At 39.7% G+C, this 26,140-nt stretch overlaps 2 protein-coding genes across 2 annotated transcripts in view; one reads left to right on the plus strand and one right to left on the minus strand.

The window, feature by feature from the left end:
• LOC128819775 (ubiquitin carboxyl-terminal hydrolase 42-like) overlaps window positions 1-26,140 on the plus strand; it is an 88,489-nt gene that overhangs the window by 25,602 nt on the left and 36,747 nt on the right. The gene's annotated exons all lie outside the window — the stretch shown is intronic.
• Window positions 313-24,719, minus strand: MPP3 (MAGUK p55 scaffold protein 3). Its single transcript, XM_054000134.1, has 19 exons — window positions 24,157-24,719; window positions 21,924-22,028; window positions 20,518-20,636; window positions 19,955-20,032; window positions 17,595-17,675; window positions 16,964-17,101; window positions 15,974-16,055; window positions 15,084-15,169; window positions 13,576-13,650; window positions 12,421-12,617; window positions 10,793-10,857; window positions 9,615-9,635; window positions 7,912-7,953; window positions 7,078-7,242; window positions 6,303-6,383; window positions 4,832-4,925; window positions 3,980-4,088; window positions 2,721-2,843; window positions 313-1,805 (listed from the first exon to the last, which is right to left on the minus strand). The coding sequence occupies exons 2-19, from the start codon at window positions 21,946-21,948 to the stop codon at window positions 1,626-1,628; spliced, it is 1,761 nt and encodes a 586-aa protein (XP_053856109.1). The 5' UTR covers window positions 21,949-22,028; window positions 24,157-24,719; the 3' UTR covers window positions 313-1,625.

Genomic DNA, 26,140 nt, shown 5'->3' on the forward strand with positions numbered 1-26,140 from the left:
TATATCTGTCATGAATTGCCTCTCTAAGAAGCCAAATCCTTTTTGGTGGCTGTGCTGGCACATGGTTGCAGGGCTGACAGCCCACTGCACATGGAGGAGTCCTCAGCATTTTTTGAGGCCACCAGGCTGCAGCACTGACAAGTGCAGGGACCTGCCTGGGAAAAGTTCTTGTTTTTGTAGCAGTGGGTACAGAACCTCAATGCCCACGGGCAGGACCATACATGAAAGCTGCCATTTGGAGAGGATGGATGGGGATGATTCTTCTACACAACTTTTTGGGCTTGACATAATGTAGATTCAGTGACACTGGTATGTAAGAAATGTGCTTTTAATATGCAATTTTTAGTTCTGCTAAATGTCATGGAACAAGAATAACATCATCTGTTAAGATATAAGGAACAAGACTGGTACACCAAAAGGTCTTCTTTAAAGGGCACAACACACAGGAAATATTAGACCTCAGCAGGCAGGTGAAAACAGGAAGTAGTTGCAGCTAACATGCACCTGTACAATGCTCTCCCCTTAAATCCCCCAAGTATTAAGCACAGCTACAGAATCATCTCTGCATCTTCCTAAGACCCACTCAAAAATACTGTATATTCAAGTCTCCTCAAATATATACAAGGTCCTCTACCAGTTTTCTTCTTCAGCCAATTAGGTGCTCTGGAAACCTTTACCAGATTTGGAACAGACATAGTCATAAATGCTGGAAGGATGATGATTTTGACCTGTAGCTCCTCCTTTTAGTGCCCTTTTTGGAGCTGTTCCATTGGTGTCAAGGCTGTCCCACCAGGTAGCACAGGCAAAGATGTTTTGCAGGAACAAAGCTTCTTAGCTGTCCTGTTTTAGAGCCATAAGCAGTTGTTTTCATGTACACTGTAAAAATCTGTTTTATGAGCTGGCCACTCATACAGGTACACTCCCAGGTTGTTCAGCATTTGTGACTGGGAAAGTGGGCATAAGCTGTGGCTGAGCAGACTAACACCTGTGACCTGTGCAAGACAACTTGGAGTACTGGGAAATGTGATGGACATAAAAAAACCCTTCTGTAGCTGGCCTGGTTTTTAGTACCTAACTGAAGGATTTGCAATTAATGCTTCTGTGTGAAGGGAAGCGTGTTTTGCTGGCCAGTTGAACTTCTGAGTAAATGGCATGGTGTAACCTCTCTCCAAAGAACACTTTCCACCCAGCTGAGGGAGCTTATTCCCAAGGGTACTTTATTCTCAAATTTTAAATCTAGCCACAAAATTTATGGCTAGAATTGTGGCCAAAGGACAGAGCTTCCATCTTGTCAGTGTCTCAGCACAAAGTGCTTTGGAAGTGTGGGACCCTCTGAAACACCACTGTAACAAAATGCACAATTTCCAGTCTAAAGATCAGTACAAGTCTGGACTGGCTTATTTGGTCTGAATATCAACTTCTAAATGACAGCTGCTATTCAAAATTTTGACTCAGAAAGGCAGTGTCAGCTTGTGACTTTGTTTAGTGTTTCCTCATACAGTCTTTATTTATTGCCTTCTAGGTAAGACCAGCAGTTTTAAAGCAAATTCAGTGTACTTGCCTTTTCTAATCCATGTATTTACAAAACATTTGTATACAGTCTTTCTCTTAAACATGGTAACAAGCTATGACCTAACCCAGCTGACTGGCACCCAAAATGAATCCTTGTTTAGTTTATCTAACACAGTTTTCAGCTCATTACATGCACTCTGGAGATCTTCTTTCACCAGTACAGTATCAATTAAATGGCCATACTGCTCTTCAATGAATGCTGCTGAATTAATAATTTCCTGCTGTTCTTCATCCTGCTGATCAACACAAGATGTTGGTATGAAGTTTACAGCATGTCCTTCTGGTTACTAGCATTTTAAAGTACATTAGCACAACGAGTCATTACTCTGAGAACATTTAACAAAAGCTGCTACCATTAGGAAAAGGTACTGAAGATATTAAAACTGAGATCAAGGAGCAGAATGCTACTGGCAGCTGTTCCAAAAAACTGCAAGGGGCCTCAGGGAAGGGGGAAAATATGTTACAGGAGTGACATAAAATGGTGATACTTCGTTTTATGTTGTTGTAGTTGCTGCCTAACCCAAGATATGGGAACCACACTCCTCAAAAACGGAAAAGAAATGCTGCATACACTGTCCCAAGTTCAGTATTTTTGAGGGCTTACACAAAAACTAACCAAGTGAACTAAGTTCTGTAACATATAAATTTAAGTTCAGGTTATCCAAAATAATGACATTATGCACTCTGTTCAGGTTTACACATCACCAAGCTGCAGCTGATCTAGGTTTGATGCTCAAGACATCCACATACTGTGTTTTGTGAGAACACCATTAGAACACTGGCTGTGTGGGTGTCACTTTGGGGGTATAACAAAGAGCTGGCTGCCATCACCTTTTGATGGGCTGCTCATCAGAAATGTAAAATGATTGTTGGTTTATCTGAGTTCAGCAGCAGCTTCCCCTGCTGCAGCCTTGATGATGTACCCAGATCCATATGGAAGACTGGCACTTGGCTTCATGTTACTTTAAAACCTGAGTAGATAAGGTAAAAAATTCCATTCTGAAGTTCCATCTGAAAGGCTACAGGACCTCCTTAGAGACCCACTTTAACTCTTGTTATGGAAGAGGAGCTCTTTCATGTAACAGAAGTGCTAGCCCAAATACTTCTTTCATGTCTAAAAAGAAGAGATTAGAAGTTGGAACACTTACGAGGGGGGATGAGATTTCTTCTGACATGTGAGATTTTAAGACATGTTTTTTCTTTTCTGAAATGAGAGGCTTCACAAAGATAACATAAGGCTTAAACTCAGGAGTCCTCAAGTGCTTCACTGCCTGTGAACAGACAATTTTTTGTTATAAGACTTCTTTTTGCTACATGTCTGTGATAGACTGGTTTCAGTGGTTTCTCTGGTACAGACTGACACACTGGTGTGAAGTCCTGTCTCCTACACATCTGACCACAGCAATCTTGCTCTTCAAACAAAGGCTCATGCCAGTGTCCTGACTAGCACACAAGAGTGCATGGAGCATGACCTGAACAGCACTGTGATTCCAAGGACATGGCAAAAAATACTGAGGAAAGTATAAAACACCCTGACTTCATGGGCAAGTTATGGTTTGCTTTGCCTAAGCAGCCAAACACTGCAAATTTTAAACCTGGAATTCATCTGAGGTATTACCACAAGCCTTTTCCTAGCCCACTTAGAAAATCTGGATCAAACTTTCAAGTATTAACTCACAGCATGGGGGTATTAAGAGCAGGTCTACTGGCACTGCTTACACTGCTCCTGTCCTGGGGTGATTCATGATGTTACTGTATTGTGTATCTGCACCCAAAAATGGGTACTGTATCTTTGAGATCCCACAAATGAGAGCCTTGGGGGGTGTGGGTGTGCTACACCCAGCGTTTTTAAAATCAGAACTAGAATGGAAACAACAACTTTGTTCTAAGGATTGTCTCCAGGACCTGAGCAGGCTGGGACAGGGATGCACATTACTCCTACAGCAAGGGAAAAGTCCCACAGTGAGGACTACTAAAGAGACATCCAGGCTGTGTTGGATTATACTCTTTTCTGACCCAGACATGGGGCAACTGAGAGGGGTTTTAAAAACTTTTATTCCATTTTCAGTCTCATATGAAGGGTGAGACAGTACAGATGTTATAATTCACTCCCATCACAATCAGAAGCCAACCATTTCCTAATTACAACACACTGTAAGTGTTCCTTGGCCTATCAGCTTTTGCCACCCCATGCTGTAAATGCCTTAAAGCCAATCATCTAAAATGACCCCTCCTGGGTCCTACTCCAATGCATCTTTCACAGTTCTATTTCTCTAAAGTATCTCATTTGCAAGGCCACAGCTGGACATGTAGGAACTGTAACCACTGCACTGCATTCCCAAGTCCCATTCTGCTCAGGCAGCAGTAAATCATATTTGCATTCTTTAAAATAAGCTGCAGAACTTACTTCAGGTACCACATCCACCAAACAAACCTTCTTTTTGGCCATCACAGACCGGATTGCCTCCAGACTTGTGCCATACAAATTTTCTTTGTACTCTCCATGTTCCACAAATCTAAAATGTCAATACACTTTTAAATACCATCTACAAAAATATTAAGAATATTTAACTTAGAACATTTGATAGCTGTTTTCTGAAGTCAAAGCAGTCAAAGAGGGAGGAGAAAGGCAGAAAACCAGGGGTGGGTAGGGAGAGATTTATTTTTTCCACTTTTTTTTTTCCTTTCTTGCTTAGTAGCAATTCTTCATAAATCATTAACAGTTAATCAGCACTCCTGACAAAAAGGGGAAGAAGAATGGATATTTTTCACAGAAAACAGAGCAAATGTGACAAGGAAATGGACTGCAGTTCTCCCATCTTTTGGGAGACTAGTAAAGATGTGAACTTGGAGGAAACACGCTCAGGCTCACAATGTCAGGTACAAGCACAGGTTCACTCTAGCACACACTTTCAAGGAGACTTGTGAATAAAACTTTTCACCCATCACATTAAACAGACAGCAGGCCTAAGTATCTGTTACTTTCACTAGATTCAAATGTGACCAATCAGAAGACTAATGCAGGTTTAAATTCTAACTCAGGATCCTCCTATTGATGTTACTCCTAAATTGCTTCCAGCTAAATTTTGAGTTTGCTCTGACAGTCCAGACTCAGTAAAGAGCTTTGTACTTAGAAAGCTGAATCCTTCTAATACAGCTTGTCCAACTTATCACCTGATTTTGATATTCATGTGATGTAAAACTGAACAAGCAATATTTTTAAATAGTCAATCATACCAGTATCTTAAAATTAACTCACTTGTTTTGCTGCACATCTGTCTCAAATGATTGCTTAGAAACAAAATTGTATTCTACTCCCTCTCTCTCATGACTTTTCCTTGACCTGGTTGTATCTAGAAGAGAAGGAAAGCAAGACATGGGAGACATATCAGCCTTGGCAAACGTTTTCTCTACTTAGTTCCAGTCGCATTTTCACAACTTCAAACAAGAAAGTTACACAGTGGCAAATTCAAATGAACAAAACAGAAATCAGACCATAAAATTTTGTTTTAAACTCAATCTCATATATTGTATGACCAAAAATGAAGTTGTTTGCTCCCAGGAGTGCTGTAATTAACAAAAAAATTAGGAAGCATCCTTCTTACACCTGGTAGATTTAGCAGAGTATATCCTACAGCAAACAGTGTAATTTAATTGTTTGGAATTCTGGACTCTCATTTTCTTGGAAAGCTCAAAAATAAAACCAGGAAATATATAAAGTCCTATTATGCTGCCTTTGAATTTACAGTAAGAATATTGATGGCTGTATTGTATTGTGTGCATAATTATGTGAGTCCCTTACTTTTGGTGCAATTTCTTTGTAATTGTTATTACTGTAGGAGAAGCTTTGATGATCATTCTACAAATCTGTGCCAGACCATAAAAGTGATGGCTCCTATTTTTATGTTTAAATTCAAGTAGGAATTACTCACTTGGGTTCTTTTGCTAACTTACTGAAGTCTGCCTGAAAAATTTTCTTTTTAAAGGTTTTAAATAACATATAAACAGTGCCCTCAATGTTAACTTTTTGGATTCAAAAAGTAGCTTGTTGGGGAATAAAAATAAGAATTGATTTTTTTGTGTGTCTGATAATTCCTTTTTTTTTTAAAGAAAAGAATCCAGTTAAAGAAATTCAGTGTAACTCTAGCCACAAAGCCATGCAAGAATCACTAATTTCTTTATTACTCTGACTTGTTTGTTTGAACAGCCTAGATATACTAATCAACTACTTAAAATCCTGCACAAATTTTGACTTGATTTATTGCTGTCTGGTTTTTTTTTTTTTTTTTTTTTAACTGCAGCTGTAATGCTGTTCTCAAGAAAAATCACCCTCTTTTAAACACACCTTATTTTGGCTGACTTTTAAGACAGTTTATCACACCAGCTCTTTTTGCTAGTCACATTCCATTTTTTCTTCCTGTATTCAGTTTTTCTTTTAACAAACACTGAGAAAATGCAATCTGCCCACTCAGGAAAACACAATTAAAAAACCCCACTGAGCTGACAGAATTCCAAAATGCAGATGTGCCAATCACCTATATTCACAAATATTCACCTATTAAGGGTAAACATAGCATATTATAATGAGAAAAAAAAAAAGTTAAGTACTTCAGAAATATGCATCTAATCAGTAGAGCACAAATTATCATTAGTGCAGATGGCACAACATTCATTAGACAGCATTTATGGAATGAAGATCCACCAAACACAAATCAGTAAATTTTACTCACGTGGAACTGCAACACCATACTCCTGGGGGTTCTCTGACACAACTTTTTGCTTGAGCTCACTTAACTTGGCCCCCAAGCAACCTAATAAAATAAAATAAAACTGTCTGATAGGCTTCTGTGTGAAATGAAATACTGCAGAGAATAAATATATCAGTTTCACACAAAGAATATGATTCAGGAGTGTGCTTGAAGAAACCTCTTCATGAGAGAACTCATGACCATGCTCTGCCATATTCTGCTTTGAAGATCATCAGGAACAAATTTAATTCTTTGAATAACTGCTGGACAGTCACTTGGCAGACACTAAATCAGGAAATCTGTGATCATAGCAGGCAGTTCTATGAGACAGCCTTGAATTTTAGGGCATCCTGAGAAACTGGCTTAGCACAAGGCTGATAAGCTGAAATGAAAATTGCATGCAAAATCTTGTTAGATAATTCTAACATCTGCCTCTTCATCAACAGTTCTGACAGCCTGTGTAAACACTGGAGTATAAACCAAGGGAAAGTGAGTCAGAAAAATGAGAAATAGTCCTGCATCATTATTTTTAGAAGGATTTGGTGAGTTTGATTCCTTGCTTAGTTTTTTTCCTTTTTTGTTTTTTAATGTAATTTAAAATAAAAGAGCGAGTTCTGACAAAAAACAGAAAAACATTTTAAAAACCCACCAGAACCACAAAACCCCCCAAACCAAACATCTAAAGAAAGTCTCTGGAAGTGCAGGATAAGGGAAGAGGGAGAAATGTGAATAATTTTGAACCTACTGGGTAGCTTACCAATCAAAACCACCAGCCTCTGCTGTTCACCAGGCTGTTGCTGATATTTTGTGACTTCTTCATATGTGAGGAACTCTGCTCCATCTGCCTGCTCTGCTTGCTTGCCTTCATTGCCATTGTTCTCCTTCTCTTTACGACTTAACCTAAAGCTCCTGCGTAAACCAGCTGTGCAGAAAACAGAGAATACATGTTCCCACCTACCCAGATTTTCAGGCTTGTTCAGCTTCAAGTTATTGTCTTCAAATGTGAGTTATTCCCATAAATTTTGGTTATAATCAAATCAATGCATATATGCTCAGATAATAGGAGAAATCTGTAACAAAAGCTGCTGCCATTAGGAAAAGGTGTTGAAGATATTAAAACTGAGATCCAAGGAGCAGAATGCTGCTGGCAGCTGATCCAAAAAATGCAAGGGGCTCCAGGGAAGGGGGAAAATATGCAGATGGGATGGAAAACCTAACATCCCATTGAATATGGGATAGAAAACCTAACATCCCACTGAATTTGGGTAAAAAAACCTCACATATGGGATAGAAAACCTCACATATGGGATAGAAAACCTCACATCCCATTGCATACGGGATAGAAAACCTAACACCCAACCTCTAATAAAATCCCCTAATGTAACTTTAGCTGCCAAGTATTGGTTATGCCAAAGATTATGCCTCTTCACAGAGATAATCTAGCTTATGAATGTATGGGAAATTAATTTCAATAGTCCAATTTTATTTTTTTAATGTGGAGGTGGGTTTTTTTGGGGGTGTGTTTTGTTTTCAGTTTGGTTCTGGGTTTCTTTGGTGTGTTTGTGCTAAGGAAGAGGTTTTGGTTACTCACCTATGTAGTGTCCATTGAAATATCCTTCACAGTCACAGTCTTCTGTAAATTAGAAAGCAAGGAAGAGGGGGCAGGGCACAGGGAAAGGAGAGTGAGAGGGAGGAAGGAAATATCTTAGACAATGTATGTGATACAAGTCTGGCTCATTGGCAAGGAAAGACATTTTATACCCTGCACTGTTTGCACATACTTTTTTAATATAATCATTGCTAATACTAAAAAAATACTTGCCTTGACTAGCGGTTTATATTTGAAAAAAATCCTTGACTTTGATATTGAACTAGAGAATTTTATATCTTGGTATTTACAGTTCCCAGAGTTTATGCTTTTCAGCGTTCATGACATTTGATTAGTGCTGCTAGTAAGAGACTCAGGCTTAAGTAAAAAAGAAGACTCCACAAACAGAGAGCTCTTTTTTAAATTAGTAAATTTATACATGAGTATGATTATGTAAGAAAATTGCCTCTTCTGATATTTCATTATCATTTGGGCTTGAAAAAAGGGCATCAGAAATGACAAAGATGAACTCTAACCTCCTTCATTTTGACCAAGTTAAATTATCATTGCTTATTAATTCTTTATTAAAAAAATAAAGATTTGATGCTTTGGTCATATGCATCTATGTAAAATACCATGTTAAAAACCCCCAACCTGCCCCTCCTCAAATTACAACCACCCCCAAAGCCCCTAAAGTGTGCATAATAGAACCATGATACTTAGCTGCAAAAAAATACTCTGCAATCCTAAGACAAATACTGAGTTCTCATACTTCCTGAAAGAGGGATGCCTACTTAACATTTAGGCACCTGTGCCCTTGCAATATTTACTGAACATTTTGGGATGGTGGTGTATGGGAAAAACCCAACCATAAGCAAAAATCTATAGCACCTAAACCTTTAACCAAAGATGCCAGCCAAGAGAGTGCTTTGGTTTTTAATGAATAGTTGTAGTCAAGCAATGCCAATGTGTACTCCCAGAACATTCTGCCTAAATTAAGAAAAAATTCAAATAGCAGTAAGATCAATTCATAGCTGAGATCAGAGCTGTTTTTGTTTTTTTATTTTCTGCTGTTCAAGGCAGGCTCTTTCAGACTGTGCTTTGACAGCTAGCCATGACTGCTAAACTCTGATTACAGAATATGATTAGTACTTTCATCAAAGTTGATGGAATACTTAATACTTGGAATATGAATATCAACAAGCAACTGTAATGTGAAAAAAGAAAACCACAGCATATGGAATTACAGGAAATACCTGATATTTGGAAAGGCAGCTGGTACATGACATATAAACTGCATAAGCCCAACAGAGTTGCTCATAATGAAAATAACACAGAAAACAACGAAGACAAATCACTTAGGATTGACACAGGTGCCCTAAAATGCTAAACCCCAACATTTCTTTATTTTTTAAACATACCAGATACAAAGACTACATTTAAATGGCAAGTCTTTGAACCTCACTCAGAAACCTACAGAACATGTAAATACATCTCAGAAGACAAATCTTTTCTCCTGAATCAGAAGCAAACTTGGAAGTTACCATTACTTAAGTCATCAATCTGAATTAGATTAAGTAATAATTCACAAAGAAAATATCCTAGGAGCAATATATCTACTGTTCCCTTTGGAATTGTAGCAAGTATTTCAGAAAATACATTGGTTGTTTATATTCAGACAGAAAGTGAGCTAGGAGAGCACCTACCTTTGTCAGAAGATTGATCATCTATAAGTTAGCATGAAAGGCAGAGTTGGGATGATATTAAAAGATGGACAAATAATTGAGCAAAATTAGAGAAAATTAAAAGGAAGGTTCTTGTGGCTTAATTTGCTTAACAGGCTTTTCTATCTTAAAAAAAAGTACTGCAATACAATACCCTTATCAACTGATTAAAGAATTTTGGGCTGAAATGTAGTTATTATAACCAGTTATCAGCTTAACTGTCTTGAAAAAATCTGAGATAAAGCTTAAGCAGCACTCCTCATTACATGCCTCCTAATTTGAGTGTAATGGAAACTAATTTGGAAAAGCTTCATTTTAATCAGTAATGCTATTTTATAACTTGATTGAGCATCCTCCCTCCTTGTAGCACCTGTATCTCATCATGCACCAAAGGCAGAAATTCACTTCTATTACTCAACAGGGACCATTTCCAGAACCCTTGTCTACACAAGGGTGGCAGCCCTAGCACAATCCTGGCTGCACACAGTCACAGGCTTCCCCCCACATCAACAGTGCTAAAATACCCAAGAGCAACAGAAACACATTTTGGGATAATTGTAACAGCTTCTGCTTTCCAGCACTTCCTAGGAATTTCCTCACAAGTAGAGGTTTTGTGAATAATTCAGTGTCAGAGACTGCAGAGTTGTAAACAGCAATCACTCTGAAGTCTACTGAAGACCAACTCTGTAACATTAAGCCTGAAATACAGATTATATTTCCAGCTCCAGTGATTTTTATCTTCCTTAAAGCTACACTTTATTTTCATATGAGATTGGAGTAGTTTCATGCACTCATATAAGAATTTTGAGAAGTATGCATTAGGTTATTTTTGCAGCTTTCAAGTTTCAAACCAGAGAAAAAGTGTGAACACTAGCAAATTTTAAGGCATCTAAATATGTAAAGCCTCATGTTCTTGAGAGCAGGAAGAGAGGGACAGCTATGATGTTTGAAAACAATAGGCACTAGCAACTTGGAAAAAGCTCAAACCCAAATCCTCCCCCATGGCAGCTTGTGTCCATGCATATCAACCAATGGCAGATGGTCTTTAAAATATCAATCAGCGGCAAAATACACTCAAAGACATCATTACTGAAATAACAGAAAAATACTGAGAACTTAGGGTCAATGAAAACATCACTGAAAGAACAGAACAGACTTACATAATGGTTTCTTCAGAGTTCTGGTATTCTGCAGAGTGCCTGTTGTTCTCCTGTAAGTCAGACGTCTGAATAGAAAAAAATCGTATTTTAGATATGTAAACTCAGAATTATAGAGAATTTATAGCATGTTATACACATTGCATGGAAAATAAAGGATGAAATACTGCTTTATATTCATCAGAGACATTTTAAACTTTTTTAGAAAAAGAATGAAATACTGCTTTTCCTAAAAAAGTTTAAAATGTCTCTGATTGAACTATTTAAAAGGCTTTATTTAAAACTATGACAGTCTCAGATTGTTACTGGTAAGGGAATGAAAAGGAAATTCTAAAACATTTTATACTTTCATATATCAGAGCACAGAAATCAATAGTTTATCAATCTGGGTTTTTTTTCTATTTCCCTTTTGCCCACATGATCTTTTTTTGCAACATTAAGAAAACTAGATAACCTTTGTCCAAAGCAGTCATTGAGCTGTGCATAAGTAGAAATTATCCACCTTTTTCCAGATCAGTTTGAAGTTTTCTATTATTTACTAGTAAACAAACAAAGTTATCCAGCTTGTGTGAAAAGGTAAGAACAAAGTATCAAGTAAAATTTTTCTAAGTGCTAAAATTACAAACCAGATCATAGTTCCTATTTGCTCAACACCTCCTGCAAAAAACCCAACACCAAAAGCAGCCCAACAATCCTGCACAAAAATCCAGCCCTCAATAAACCCCTCGCTGCTGGCAATTGAAACCACAATTTCTTCCCAAGTGTTTTTTTGCAATATTCATAACAGACAAAAGATGCTGCTCAGGGGAAACAGACACTGAAGCAATTTCTATATTCTTTTTACTTGTTTACAATGTAAAAAAAAATTAAAAGACTGCAGTGCAGCAGCATTTTATGACACATATGCATGCCCAGGAAGAAGGAACCAGCTGTAGAGGCAGAATTTGCCTCATGTTTCAAAGGAGCTTTCATGTAGTGGAGCCAAGACCTCAATTAGAAACCTTATGGAAATCATGCAGGCCAGCAACAGCATCAGACCAATCAAAGACCATCAAAGTGAGACCAATGGCTTAAAACAGATTCCCTCTCAAATACAGGACTTCTGTGCTGCAAAGACAAGAACTGAGGGATATTTTGCTTCAGAAGGCACAGGTATCTTGCTATGAAAACAGAGAAACTTCAAGCTCTAGAAGGTATCCCAGTCCAAGCTAAATACTCTCTTAGGAGCCAGAAGAAAGATCAGATATTATGTGCAGAAATTCAAAATAATTACAATAAATCTGTGGAAGTACAAGGCTGTGAAATACAGTCACATAACCATAAGCCAAAATGGTTAAGAGACTGATAGTCCGCATTTCGTTTCATACATGTTTGTTTAGCAAGTGCTTCTGTCCTCATGCTACAAAGCATTAAGACAATGGCAAAATACTCAAATCAAGCTAGGAAGTTTATGATATAATTAGAGAAGATGAAGTTTTTTAGCACTTTTCCCTTAGCAGCTGTATTTACCCTGGCATGACTGTGCCCTTCCATTTTCTGTGAAAAAAACCTGGCATAAAATCAATATAGCAATATAGTGACACTGTATACACGTGAAAGAAAAATAAATCCTGTAATCTTTGCTGACAAACCTTTCTTGGAATTGTTTTGAGGGGATCAAGCCTGCTCTGAGGTTGGTATCCCCAACACGCTTGGCTTGCCACCACGTGGGATCATCCTGGCTCACAACTTCCAGCACGTGGCGTCGTTTGAACGGCAGCCCGGCCTCCTGGCAAGGAATGGCTCTGTCTTCTTTGGGGTTATAGCAGAAAAGTGCCCTCATAAACACCTTCAAAAGAAAATTACCATGTCATTTCTTCTTGTCCTATCTGGAATTTCAAATATCTGCTTTTAAAAGGCTTTTCCCAATGCTAACAATGCTAATGATATATACACTTTATCCCTCCTGGAAGCACTCAAAAATACAGACACCTAGCAGCTTATGCAGAAAAATAAATTAACTTTCCAGGGCATACCCCGTAATTATATATCAGAATTGTGGAACATGAAACTCAAAAGACCAAAGTTCCAAGAAACACGATCACAATCTACATTAAGTACAAAATGTAATAAAGAAATGGTTGAAAAAAAATAAGGGGAGGAAGAAAAAAAAAAAGGATTTTTGGCAAAGTTGCCCAGTTGTAAATACTGTCCTTAAAATGTTCCTTTAATGCATCAAAATCTACTATTCAGCTTTGGATTTGTATCTTAACACACTTTAACAGAACAGCAGAGCCACTTCAGAAAGTGATTTGTGGGCTTCAAGGAAAAGTTCAGCAAACAAAAGCAGGGAAGGAGAGAGACTGACAGAGCAATCTTATGGGGACCAGTCAAGCAATTCCTCATTGCTGATCAGGTAGGGCAGATGAAATGGGCTGATGGGGTCACATGGTGAATGCAGCTCTGCTTGGAGAGAGGTCCATTTTCACTCAAGTGAGTGGCAAAATGCCCAGAGATAATGGACAGATTGCAGCTGCCATGGTGAGAGGAGACAGCAGAACACTAAATTTAATTACATGTACCAAAAAGAAAAGGCAGGATTTCAGAAATGCTATAAAAGAGCACATGCCAAGATGGAGAGGAGAAGAGTCATGCAAGTAATTCTATTGAACAGAAGGGTACTGCACAAGAAAGCACTCTGCTACCTTTGTAGCTCAATTATGTGCCTGTGGCAGTTCCCTCTGGAGCAGCAGGAATGCTGCACTCACAGGGGTGTGAAGATGTGCTTCAGCATTTCAGCTGCATACCTTGCTGTCTTTTAGACGATCTTCTTCTTTGATGGCTGGAATTATCTTCAATGTTATTGACCCTTGAGACTGAGCCTGAGAAAAACAGAAATGGTTTTTTACTTTGAGAGCAGGACAAGGATAAAATGCAGACTATTCAAGCTCCAGCTAAGGAGCTAGCAGCTGTCTCCTCGGAACTCTAACAGACCAAGCTAATCCACTATTTAACTGCATTACAGAGAATATCAGGATGTTCCATGACTCCACAACAGTGTCTTGCCCAAGGAGACATCCAGAGTAACTACTTGGCTAAAACATATTAAGACCTGCATTAAAATTCCTTTGTTTGCTTTTACCAATTGCCTTAATTTCTGGGCTACAGTTCAAAGGATGTTACATACTTCTGTGGCTTTTAGTACAACACTGACCAAAATTTTTGCAGACATTTTAGAGTGCTGCCTTGAAAAATACTGCTGTGTTTTCTCCATATAGAGGCTAACTTGTTAGAGTGAAATGTAAGCATTTACAAAATAAACACCTACTTTCCCTCTAGAAATCTTTGCTAGGAAATTGCAATTATTAGTTATAGTAAGCTAAAAAGCACTTCTAGGTCTTTCAGAAATCTAGAATGGGTTTATCTTATCTGTTTTAGATGCCTGATTTTGCATGAGATGAACTGTGTTGTAGAGAAACTTGCAATTCTGCACAGATTAAAAAGCAAACACAGACAAACATTTCTTCAAAAAATAAACCAAAAAGAAAGTGTTACACTTCAGGCATTAACTCACACGGGACATATGTAATTAGAAATTACACAGGACAGATGAAGAGCATCCCAAGATCCCCATAAATAAAACTTTACACACTATTTAAGTGGTTTTGACACCCCCCACCCCCAAAGTTAAAAGCAGTCATTGGCATTATTTGGGATTATTTGATCTAAATTGAAATTAGGTGATGGAGCTGACACCAGCCTCCTTACTGTGTCCCTAACTCCACACCAAGACAAAGGGGAACCACGCCACAAGAGGGAAGTCAGAGGTAAAGAAGCATAAGAGCTACAACACTTTCTACCAAGATTTGTGGGTATTCATGTTAGAGAAGCTTGAAGCAAGAAATTGCTCATGTCACCAGGAATCTGGTCAAGAACAGACTGACAGCTCTACTCTGAACACACGGACAAGACTCTCTTCAGCTTCCTCACACACCACATTATGAATCATCTTCTAGGAGGGTATTTCTAATTTGCAGTTTGCTTGCCATAAACAAAGCATTAAAGGGAAGTTCTTGACAGAGCAACATGTTAACTTTGTATTTGTATCTTACTTGGTACCAATCCAGTTCGCAGAAGTTTCTGAAGTCAAAAGGAGAAGACTAATCCACTGGGAGAAGAAAAACTCTTAATGCAAAGACAAGCAGGGATTGCATCTTTTAGCTCTATATTTTAAACTCATGGTTAAATTTCATCATCTACTGTAATTACTAGATCACCAAACAGAAAAGATCTTGAAATGAAAATCAGTGCAGACCAAAATCTGACTTATTTCTTCTGGTCGTTTGTGAAGCACAGTAATACCATTGACTTCTCTTAGTTCATCTCCAACATGGACAAGACCTGAAAAGATGGTAAATAAATTAAAATAGGTCTAGAGACTGGAAAGCACTACTCCTCTGATGTCCAGCCCAAGTCATTAGCATGTACTTCCTCTCCTCCCTTATCCAGACTGATGGCTTTAGTACCAAAGCCAAGTGCCTTTGTTGGAAATGTGCCTCAGAGTCTCCTGCCTTTATTCCTAATGGCACTTTCTTTTCCATGCAGCACAGTCTCAAAGGAGAGAGCATGCAGACAGGCAACTTGTGGCAAGGTACTCTGGAAAATCACTATTTGGATCAGCATTAAGTATGAAAAACTGGACTAGTTTCATGAGTGTGCCCAAATCTTATGAAGTCAGAGACATGCTGCTGATTATAAAGGCAGGAATGACATGCCTGTCAACTGACAGATCAATACTTCACACTCACAGAAAGAATGCTAGACTAAATTTTTTTAACAAGCCATGAAGAGACTCTACAAGAGTTAGATTTGTTTATCCAGTTCAATAAGAAATCTTGTATTTGTCATAGATATAGCTACTGTTAACTGACATAAAAGAATTTCTCAGTAAAGCAAACAGAAAACAACCCATGATACACTGAATAAACCAAGCTACTAGATTAAAAGTTAAAAACATTCTTTGTGTTTTTCTAAAGCTCAAACATACTTCTTCCATCTCTGTTTTTTCCTAATGGCCATTTTAATAAAAAGCATATGTAATTAGATTAACAGATTACTGATGAAATACAGAAATGCTAAGAGCATGCTTAGGAAACTTCAGAGGTTTCCAAATGCAACTTCAGAAATGTACTACTGCAATCATACCACTGCGATCAGCTGCACCACCTCTCATGATCCTTGCTACAATCACAGCTCCTGTGTGCTCATCTCTTCTGATGGTAGCTCCCTGAAATAAAACATACCCCCACCCAAAAAAAGGTAAGAAATTTGCCCTGAATTTAGCAATAACATGTATGCTATTATGTCTTTTAAACTGGAATTAATTTATTCTATGGATTTCCTCTTTCTCCTTGATTTCCACCATTGCTCAAGTTTTGCCCATGCCAAGTGATTATGGGAAGATGAACCCACCTTCCTTTCTGCTGACTTTGATAAATGCTTATACTCCCTGCATTATTGTGGTCATCAAAATCACTCAAGTGTGCAAAACAGCTTATTGTAACAAGTTCTTTCTCCTCTTCTTCTGAATCTTTATACAATACAGTCAGCACTTTTATGTGTAAAAACAAAAAAGCCAAGTAATTGGATTTATTTTCCTCCTCCTACCTCTGCTGGCAATACAAAGCTTTAATCAGAAATTCAGCCACTGCTCCCTTCTACTACTGTGATACACAAAAAGCAGATTTCTTTCCCAATACAACTGTTTTTCCTTAGGGAATCAATTCTTCCATTTCCATTTGTATAAAATTAGGACCTTGACAATATAATGCTTACACACAGTTATCAAACATACTCTCACTGACTTTCATGCAAGTGAATACTTTATGTCATTGAATGTTAGCAACAGTGTCAAAATAATTAATACATATAATCAGCATAATTGCTCCAACGTATACAGTTTCTTCACTGTGCTTCCTGTGCTAAGTGGCATTATAAACTATGCCCATGAAGCATCTAAATGCAAAATTGTGAAGGTGCATTTACCAAATTATTTTTATGTTACTTTATAAGCTTCAGAACACTCCAAGTTTCTGAAGGCTATTTGAGGACATTTTCAAGTATCTCCTCCATACTCCCAATAACACTCTTGCACTATAAAGTTTTATGACTAGAGATGGGTGATCTAATATGTACCAAGGGTTCTTTATTTTTCACTAGCCGAACAATTTTCACTGATTCCTCATCAAAATCATCATCAAAATTATCAGGTAGAGGTGGAAGAGCTGGGTCAAAGTTCTTCTGTGCTACTGTGTCATGTACTACAAGCATTGCCTGCATAAAGGAAATAAAAAACAGTAATGCAATGGAGTAATACTACAATTCCCATTCTCATGTTTCCAGTATTACAGCAAAATTAAACCTCCCCCTTTCTACCCTCACCACAAATCCTCTAAGAAAGATTTAGCAATTACCTTACCCATCATACTGGTATATGTCAATATTTAAAATAAATCCAGGTAAAACAAAAAACAAAGTGGACAATGAAAAGCAAGAAAGCATCCTTTTCTTCTCCTTTTCTTTCCTGGTCCCTCAGAAAACAGCAAGGAAGGGAGGAATGGAAGACAGCATGGTACATTATGCTGGAAAGCTGTCTCTTTTCAATTTCCTTCACATCCTAAAGTCTGCAGGAAATCCCAGTGGAATAGAAGTTTGGAGGAGGTTTTTCCTTTCTCCTAGGGAAGCTTCTATTTAACTTTTCTGTTACAAAATGTTCTATTACAATTCTGCAAAGGCATTTTGTTAAGATCCTCAATGTGGTTTTTACCCTGAGATGTGGTGTTGACAACAGCTGAAGCAGCTCTTTTTCTTCATTATTCACTGGTGCTGTCTGCAACTCTTCTATTACCTTTAAAATAAAAATTTACAACCTCAAAATTAAGGGAGTCCAATGAACAAGATCATACATTTCTGTTGAGTGTTTGCTAACATCTATCATCCATCAAAGTAGTGTGCACAGATCAAAACTGATCCCAGTCCATAGTGCATGAAACCTGAAAGAAATCAAAAGTTTCTTTAGCTATTTTTATTAGATAGTACAGAAGACAGCATTAGGAATCAGAATCAGAATCCCTAAACATACATTTTAAGAGTTATTCCATCAATAGGATTTCAGGAGCAAGTTCTGAAATTTTAAATTCTATATGGAATATAAAAATGATACCTGAAACAACACTCTTGTATTATTTGATAAAAGACTTTAAACCTTTCTGAAATCATCTAGTATTACCTGTGTGGAACATGCAATAGAACTTCCCTTGTTCCCCTGCAAAACCTGGGCACCAAAATATGCCCTGGACTCTCAGGCATTTTAAATGAAAGATGAGAGAAATAATGGAGGCACCTCTGCACTGGGCTGAGTGGGTGGGAGGAGAGAGAAAGCAGGGGAGGGAGGAGGAAGGGAAAATGGGTTGAGGCAAAAGAGATTTCCTTACCCTGTTAAGGGTTCTAAGCAGGGAAGTTATATAGTTCGATAAAAAACTTCTCTGCTATTCTGAAGATGGAAATTTTGTATGACTTGACACGTAGCAATGCTGAAACTTTTGTGGAAGTGGTACACTGTGTGTGGGAACAGGGAGAGGGGGTATGGTGCATGTTAAGGGAGGCACTGACAGGGGTCTCCTGACTTTGAAAAGGGAGATATTCCAGCTCCCAAACCTTCCACTGCCCTTCCTATGCTATGGTAGAAAACAGGTGCATATACAGAGCCAGCAAATGGAGAATAAATTTCACTTCACAGACACAAGGCATCGTGTCACACACAAATCTAAGACACAACTCTGCTCTGTGAACAGACTGGGGCATGAACTGATTGAGAGCAGCCCTTAGGAGAGTGACCTGAGGATCCTGGTAGATGAAACATCAGATACATGACGGCAATATATCCCAGCCTGCATAGAGAGAAGCAGCCAGCAGGTCAGGGGAGGTGATCCTGTCCCTCCTCCTGTTCTCATAAGAGCCCCTCACTCAGAGCACTGTCAGCTCCAGAGTCCCCAGTGCACAGACCTGTTCTAGTGCATCCATAGGAGGATCACCAAAATGCTCAGAGGGCTGGAACACCTCTCCTGTGAGGAACGGATGAGACAGTTGGGATTGCTCTGCTTGGAGAAGAGAGGGCTTGGGGGAGACTTTACTGCTGTCATTTAGTGTGGAAGAGGTTTTACAGTGACTTCTGTGAACCAGAGGGAAGTTTGAGAAGAGGATCCATGTTTACTCCTGAAAGAATTTCCCACCAAGGTAGTTGACATAGAAACCAAGAAAGAAAGAAGGATAAATAAGAAAAACCTGCAACTGCCTATCAGCACTTTGTCTCTGGTGAGCAATGAGTAAAGTGCAAACTTATGAGTTCTGTAAGAATATATAAAAAGCATGCAGGCTATAACAAAACAGTTTGAAGCCTTCTGAAAATGGAGTGTGTTGCTTTGTGCTGTCTCTCTCTCAACTATGACAATTCAGCACATGAAGGAGGCTTACAAGAGAGAGAAAAGCTCTTTACCAAGGCCTGTACTGACAGGACATGGGGCAGCAGTTTTAAATTGAAAGAGAGCAGATTTAGATTGGATATAACGAAGAATTTTTTTTATGATGAAGGTGGTGAGATGCCAGAACACCTGCATGCTGAGATGCTGGAAACAAGGCTGCCAAAAGAAGTTTGGGATGCCCCAGCTCTGGAAATGTTCAAAATCAGGATAAACAGGGCTGTGAGCAATCTGATCTAGGGAAAGGTGAGCCTGCCTGTGGTGGTTAAATGAGATCCCCTTTCAAGGTCCCTCCTTGAACAGCAGTGCTGCCTGGGTTGTAATGGTTTTAAGGCTGAATAGAAGACTGAATGCTCAGCTGGGATAGCCTATTGTCAACACAGGGCTGAATGCTTTCTGCAGCCTCTCCCTTAGGAAGGCCATTCATAATATCCTTTCCTTCTACCTGAATGTGTCCATCTTCACTAGACATTTAATGACTTGGTATTTTTGAGCTCTCATTTCCTTGATTAATCATGGCCAACAGATTACAAAAAGAGCTGGGAAAGATGAGAAATATGTTCACATATAGTACAATTACAAAGCTTTGATTTGTTAGAAAAGCAGGCATAAATAATAGGAAAATTATGAGACAAGAATTTTTACTCACATCTTCAACTAATCCTGCTGCACTATGTAAAACAGGAGTTGGACTCTGTCTTTCATAATGACGGAGCTTTTCATGAATCTGAAAAAAGATTATTCAGGGATATTTGTACAGAGAGATGCAAAACTTTCTAAATATGCCTACACTGGAATATTTTTCTATTTAAGGAACATTATTTTTCTGACATATCTCAGATAAATTATATCTCTTAGGGTTATTTTTGTTTTGTTTAGGACTCTTAGTTTTCTTTTTGCTCATGGTAGTTTCAGACAGAAAATATGTAAAGACTTTAGGAGCACAAGGGAAAAAATGAAGGCATCTCATACTACTTTTTAGCTATGGGGTACTGTATCTTCATTTTAGCAAGAAAAGCAGAAAAATTTATTTCTGAACAAAATCTGCTAATTGTCAAACATGATTAGTGTTTGTTCTTAAACACATATATGCTTTGGTCAGTACAGAATTCTTAAAAAAAAGGTTTGGCAAAGTAAATGGTTGATAAATCAAGGGAACAGAGAAAAAGTAAACTGTAAGGAGAATGTACATAAATAAATGCAAACTTTTACCTTCATCAGGTAGCTGAGACTCCTTTCACTGAAGACATCCCTAAGGAATCCCATTTCCTCTTTATGATTTGAATCAGGTCTTAACTGAGATGTCAAAAGGGCCAAAGTTTCATGCAACCCTAAATTTAGATTCAGGACAGAACAAAAACATTGTACACAGCATTTCTCACAGGACCTTCTACTGCAGACTTAACAGTCTCTACATTTATTTGGGCACCACATTGGTGATCATCAAATTTGCAGAGACACTCGTGTTTATCTTGTGTTTATCCACAGTTCATTTTGCAACACTCCCCTCATAAGTGTCAAACACACCATCATATTAAGGCAAAAGCTAACAAAGATATCTATATCTATATATATATATATAGATATAAATAAAATATATATTTCACATTTCCCACTTCACGTTTATTACTCCTTGTTTCCAGAACCCTTTGTTTCCCTCTAACAAATTTTGAATTTTTATTACCACAGCAGACTCTCAAAATGACTGAATGACCTCCTTTTTTGCACAGGTAGCAGCTCTACTTCCCCAGCAACTTTGCTTACAAGCGTTATCCTGCCCCTTCCACTCTGAGGCACCTATAAAAAGCCAGGCCTGACCAGAGGAAGAAAGGATAGGTGTAGATTTCCATTGTGGTGGAATCAAAGCTTGTGGCTAGCTTTCTAAAAAGTATTTAAATCACCAATAATCCCAATTTTTCAGCACACACGGCCAGACAAACGCCAGATTTTTCCTGGTGAACCATGTCTGGGAACACAAGACCAAAACAAAACAGGAAATAAAAAAAGGTGGAGGGGGTTCAAATCTATTCCTGCACCTTTTCTCTCCATGAACCTTAGAGTGGATTTTGATCCAGGAGACTCAAACTCACTCCTGCTTTAACCCTAAGCATCATTTAATATCTGTGACTTCTCCTGGGCAGCATACTGGAGAAGCTAGTAAAGTAGGCCTGAACAAAGTCACTTATTTTAAGTTAAAAGGAAGAATATTTACAAAGTTTATCAAGCCTTGTTCAGAGAATATTAAGAAATGACACAGCAAGCAGCAGATGTATATGGGCTGATCTTTAATAAGCACGTGTAGAAGGCACTGTTACACTGAGAGGTCCAACTCTGCCTACAGGAGCCTATCAGAATATATTCAGGTCTATCAGAATATATTCAGGTCTATCAGAATATATTCAGGTGCTCTAGCGTTATTAGGAAACTGTTTCCTGACAAAATTTATTAATTTTCACCTTTTCTATTCTGCCTTCTTTCTTGTAGGTAATTGCTCAAAAACTCCAGTTGAATTATCTTAATTCTATTACATTTTACTCCTATTTAAATTATTTTTATGTGTGAAACAGCTATGATAAGATTTCAGTCACTGTTCTGTTGAAAGCATGCAGTTGAGTTACCTGAGTCTTCTGAAAGCACTGGCATGGCTTTGTTCTTCCTCTTAGAGACAAATGTTCAACCAAGAGGATTGTTTCTTCTTTCTGGACTGTGGTTCAGAGGCAGTCCTGAAATGAGCAAACATAATACCTAAGCTCAAGTATGCAAGAAAAATGGCAGGCATGTAAAAATAGCAATTTTTCTAGTTTCCAGTTTAACCTGGGTCAAGCAGAGTTCTGCAGTTATTCTGCTGTGCAAGTAACAATGTAAAATACTAGGTTATGTAATGAAATGTAAGTAAAATGAAAAATACTAGGTTATATGGTTATATAATAACCACATTGTATCTTGGATAAAGCTGAGGCTGAAGAGAGTATCTCAAGATAGGTCTAAATAACTGCCTGAAAAAACAGAAGAGAAGGGATGTTTAAAAGCACTGGAAAATATCACGTGCACAAACAGAGCATGCAGGAAGATGCCACATCACAAGATGTTCTGGGGCTTCCTAAAAGCTCATCTCAAAGAAATGTACACATCCCTGGGATTCTGATGGAAACCATGCTACAGTTACATGCAGCTCCTTAAAGCTGGCAGGACTGGCACTCTACCAACCTTGGCCACAGGTACTAAGGATGTTATAAAAAATAAAGCTACTTCCATGCTCAGAAATTGCTTTAGATGTTTCTCTTGCAGATTCCTCTTGGCACTGAGAGCAAATGACTCCAGAGCAATATTTTTTCTTTTATTTAAAAAAAAAAATCAAAACTGAATCTATGCATGTAATTACCAGTCCAAGATGAAACATGTTTCAGGGCACTTACAATCTTGTTCATGCTTATAAAATTCTTTGGAGTAGTATCTGCATAAAAATAAACTTCCATAACAGCACAACATACTCCAACTCTTTGCTGAATACAAAAAAGGATGCTCTTTGTGTTTCTATTTGTAGATAAGTCTCTGAGAGTTTCATTGTATGAAACAAGTTTGATGGTCTTCCAATTCAAATTTTCTTCATTAGCTGCCTGAAAATACCATAGTACTGCATGGCAAATTAGCATTTACTTATTTAGAATTTTCTAGATTCCTGAGTTTCTCTACAACATAGTGAAATATTAAGCTCAACAGTCACCTGTGTTTTACACCCTGTATTTTTTATGACTACAATTAATTAATCCATCTGGGCATCAAAACATAGCTGGACTTCTCTAAATAAAGGAGCTGAGTGTTGAAATTTCACTCTAATCCATGGATTGTGCTCCAGTGCATTATATATACCATACCTTTATTTAAACACTCTTATTACCTAAAAACTCACACACTTCATGCAGAAGAAATTTATAGGCAATTTATTCAACTGCTATGGCATTTCATTTGGCACATATTTAAATCTTCTCAAATTATTAAGAAAGAACTTTAATTGCATGTCTCATCTTTGTAACAATGTGTGCTTCCTACAGTCAAACCTATTTAGCACCAAACCCCACGGAAAGCTGTTTTCCAGATTCTTAGTGAAAAAAGCCTGGAAAACACACATTTCAGCACCTTAAAAACCTGACAGCAAACTCAGGAGCATCAGAATTAGTCCAGTTAGGCACAGCAGTCAAAATGGAGGCTTCCATGCTCTGTAAAAATCCCGTTACACAGAACTGCCTGGAATGAACACTCCAAAGAATGAAAAGCATTCCATACCCAGGGCTGGCTTCAGAGCTATTAAAATGGTATTTCGCAAGATGGGTCTCAAAACCGTAAATCTGTCCTCTCATCATTGTAGCATCAATAGGCTCAAACACTTTTCCTCTTTAAAAATATCTGTCTAAAAGTTCATTCATTTTTCACACATATCCTTGACCAGCTGCTCCGAAGACTGAATGCCTGAAACACCCTTCTTACCTAGAAAAAGGGTTGTTAATATTTTGAAAGGGCTAAATAAACTAAACTGATGCTTGCCATGGGGTCAAAGCAGGAGATAAAACAGAAGTATAATATGACCTGGCATATCCCCATTAACTTGTAGAATAAACCTATTGTGGCTCACAGCCTAACACTACATAAAGCTTCTGTAATCCAGATTGTATCATTCAAAGCAATAGCTGCTTTCAGAAAGCATCTGCAGTTTAACATTTTACACGGCCCTAGCGATTAGGTCAGAAGATACATCAGTATCCTGACCGGGCCATAGGTGATAGCTGACGGCCACACAGGATTTCTCCTCCTGTCAAACCTGAGGGAAGCTCTTTCGCGGGGTAGCGTACGTACTCTAGCATGGAAAGACTCCACTCTGGTGCTGACCGAAGCACAGACAAAACCGCACAACCCTGCTGGGCACCACGGGGCCGGACTCTTCCTCCGAGCCTCCCCCCGTCAGGGGGCAGCTCCGGCCCAGCCGCGCCGGGCGCTCCGGGCTCAGCCGGGCAGCCTCGGGCGGTGTGGGGGTCCGCCCGACACCCCACGGGCAACCCCGGCAAGGGCTGTCCCGCCCCGGAGAGAGCTTTATGTGAGCTCCACCGAGCCGGTGATTCTGCCGGAGGTGACACTTGAGGGCCCAGACCTCCTCACAAGCTCCACCGCGTACGGAGCGAGGCTGCGCTCCGCACCGGACCGCAGAGAGACGGCCCTGCCTGAGCTGCTTCCCGAGCCGCGAGGCCGCGCTCAGCGAGCACACTCCGCGCCCACATCCACCAGGCAGCCCTAACCCGGACCGAGCCCCCAGGCACAGCCAGCAGACCCGCGGGCTCCCTCACGCCGGGCCGCGCCTCGAAGGCAGCACCGGAGCCCGGCCCGCAAAATGGCGCCGCCCCCGCCGCCTCAGCAGCCCCCGCGCCGCGCCCCGGGCCGCCGTTACCTGCGGGAGCGGCCCGGGCTGGGCTCCTGCGGCGCTGGAGGCTGCCCCGGCCGGCCGCGGAGCTGCCCGCAGCCTGCTGCGCACCTCGCTCATGCTACGCACGCCTCCCTCCCTCCTGCCGCCCGCCCCCGAGCTGCCACGGCCTGAGGGGCGGCTGGGGCCGCTGCCGAGCGGCTCGGTCGCCCCGGAGCGGCGGTTCGCAGCGAAATCGGGGTGTCAGCACCGTCAGGGTTAGTGCTGCCAGCTCCGCTCCGCGGGTTCGCCCCACAGCTGGCGGCTCCGGACGCGGCTGTCCCGGGGGAGCCTCCAGACTTCCCTTATTGAAGTCACCCTTGGGGACTGTCAGGAAAGTCCAAAACGCCAGAGGTTTATGTCCAAAAACGAGACAGAGGAATCCTTTAACTTTATTCGAATAAAGAGAGAGAGGCCAGCGGGGCACACAGCTGCGGGGTTTTCTCTCTCGGGGTTTCAGAGGACTCAGCCTCCCTTTTATCCTAACTCCTGGCAGCACGGTGCCCTGTTCCTTTCCGCTCTGCTGAGGTACCTGGAGGGTGCAGCCTTCCCGAACCGCCCAGCCCATATCCCCCCTTGAGCCTGGCGTTTCACCACAGAAGTTCAGCCTTGTGCAGACCCTTGCCTATCTCAGGAGCCAAGCTGTCCGGGCCTGCTAGCAAACCTGCTGCCCAAAGTCAGTAGAGACTTTAAGGCCCATTTCAAAGACGTCAACACCCATACCTGCACCCATCAAATTATTTGTAAAGTCTTTAGCACACATCTTTCCTTTCAGGACCAAGTGTCATTCATCATCTGGTCACTAGCTAGGTGTTGCTAGGTGTGCTGTGGCATTGCAAGACTCGGAGAACATTGCAGAGAGTTTCTGAACTTTTTTACAGGAGGATTCATCCCAAGAAGGTGCAGCGTTGAAGTGTGCACAAAAATAACTTAGGGCAAATCGTGCTGGTGGATGTTTGGTGCCCAGGAATCGAGGGAGCAGGCTGACAGCACAGGGCAGATGGCAGGGCATGCTCAAGAAGCCATCCAGACCTTAAAGGTGGAGACAAAAATCTGTGGGAGAGGTTTTACATCAAAAATCTGTGGGAGAGGTTTTACATCAACTGCTCTGAGCCAGAGAGTAGTTTGATAAGAGGCTCCATGTTTACCCCTGAAAGAATTTCCTACCAAAGTCATTGACACAGAAACCAAGAAAGAAAGAAGGATAAATAAGAGAAACCTTCAACTGCCTATTCCAATCAGCACTTTGTCTCTGGTGAGCAATGAGTAAAGTGTAAACTTATGAGTTTTGTAAGAATATATAAAAAGCATGCAGGCTATAATAAAACCAGTTTGAAGCCTTCTGAAAATGGAGTGTGTTGCTTTGTATTGTCTCCGTCTCAACTA

The sequence above is a fragment of the Vidua macroura genome, chromosome 27 (assembly GCF_024509145.1).
Source record: "Vidua macroura isolate BioBank_ID:100142 chromosome 27, ASM2450914v1, whole genome shotgun sequence".
NCBI lineage: Eukaryota > Metazoa > Chordata > Aves > Passeriformes > Viduidae > Vidua > Vidua macroura.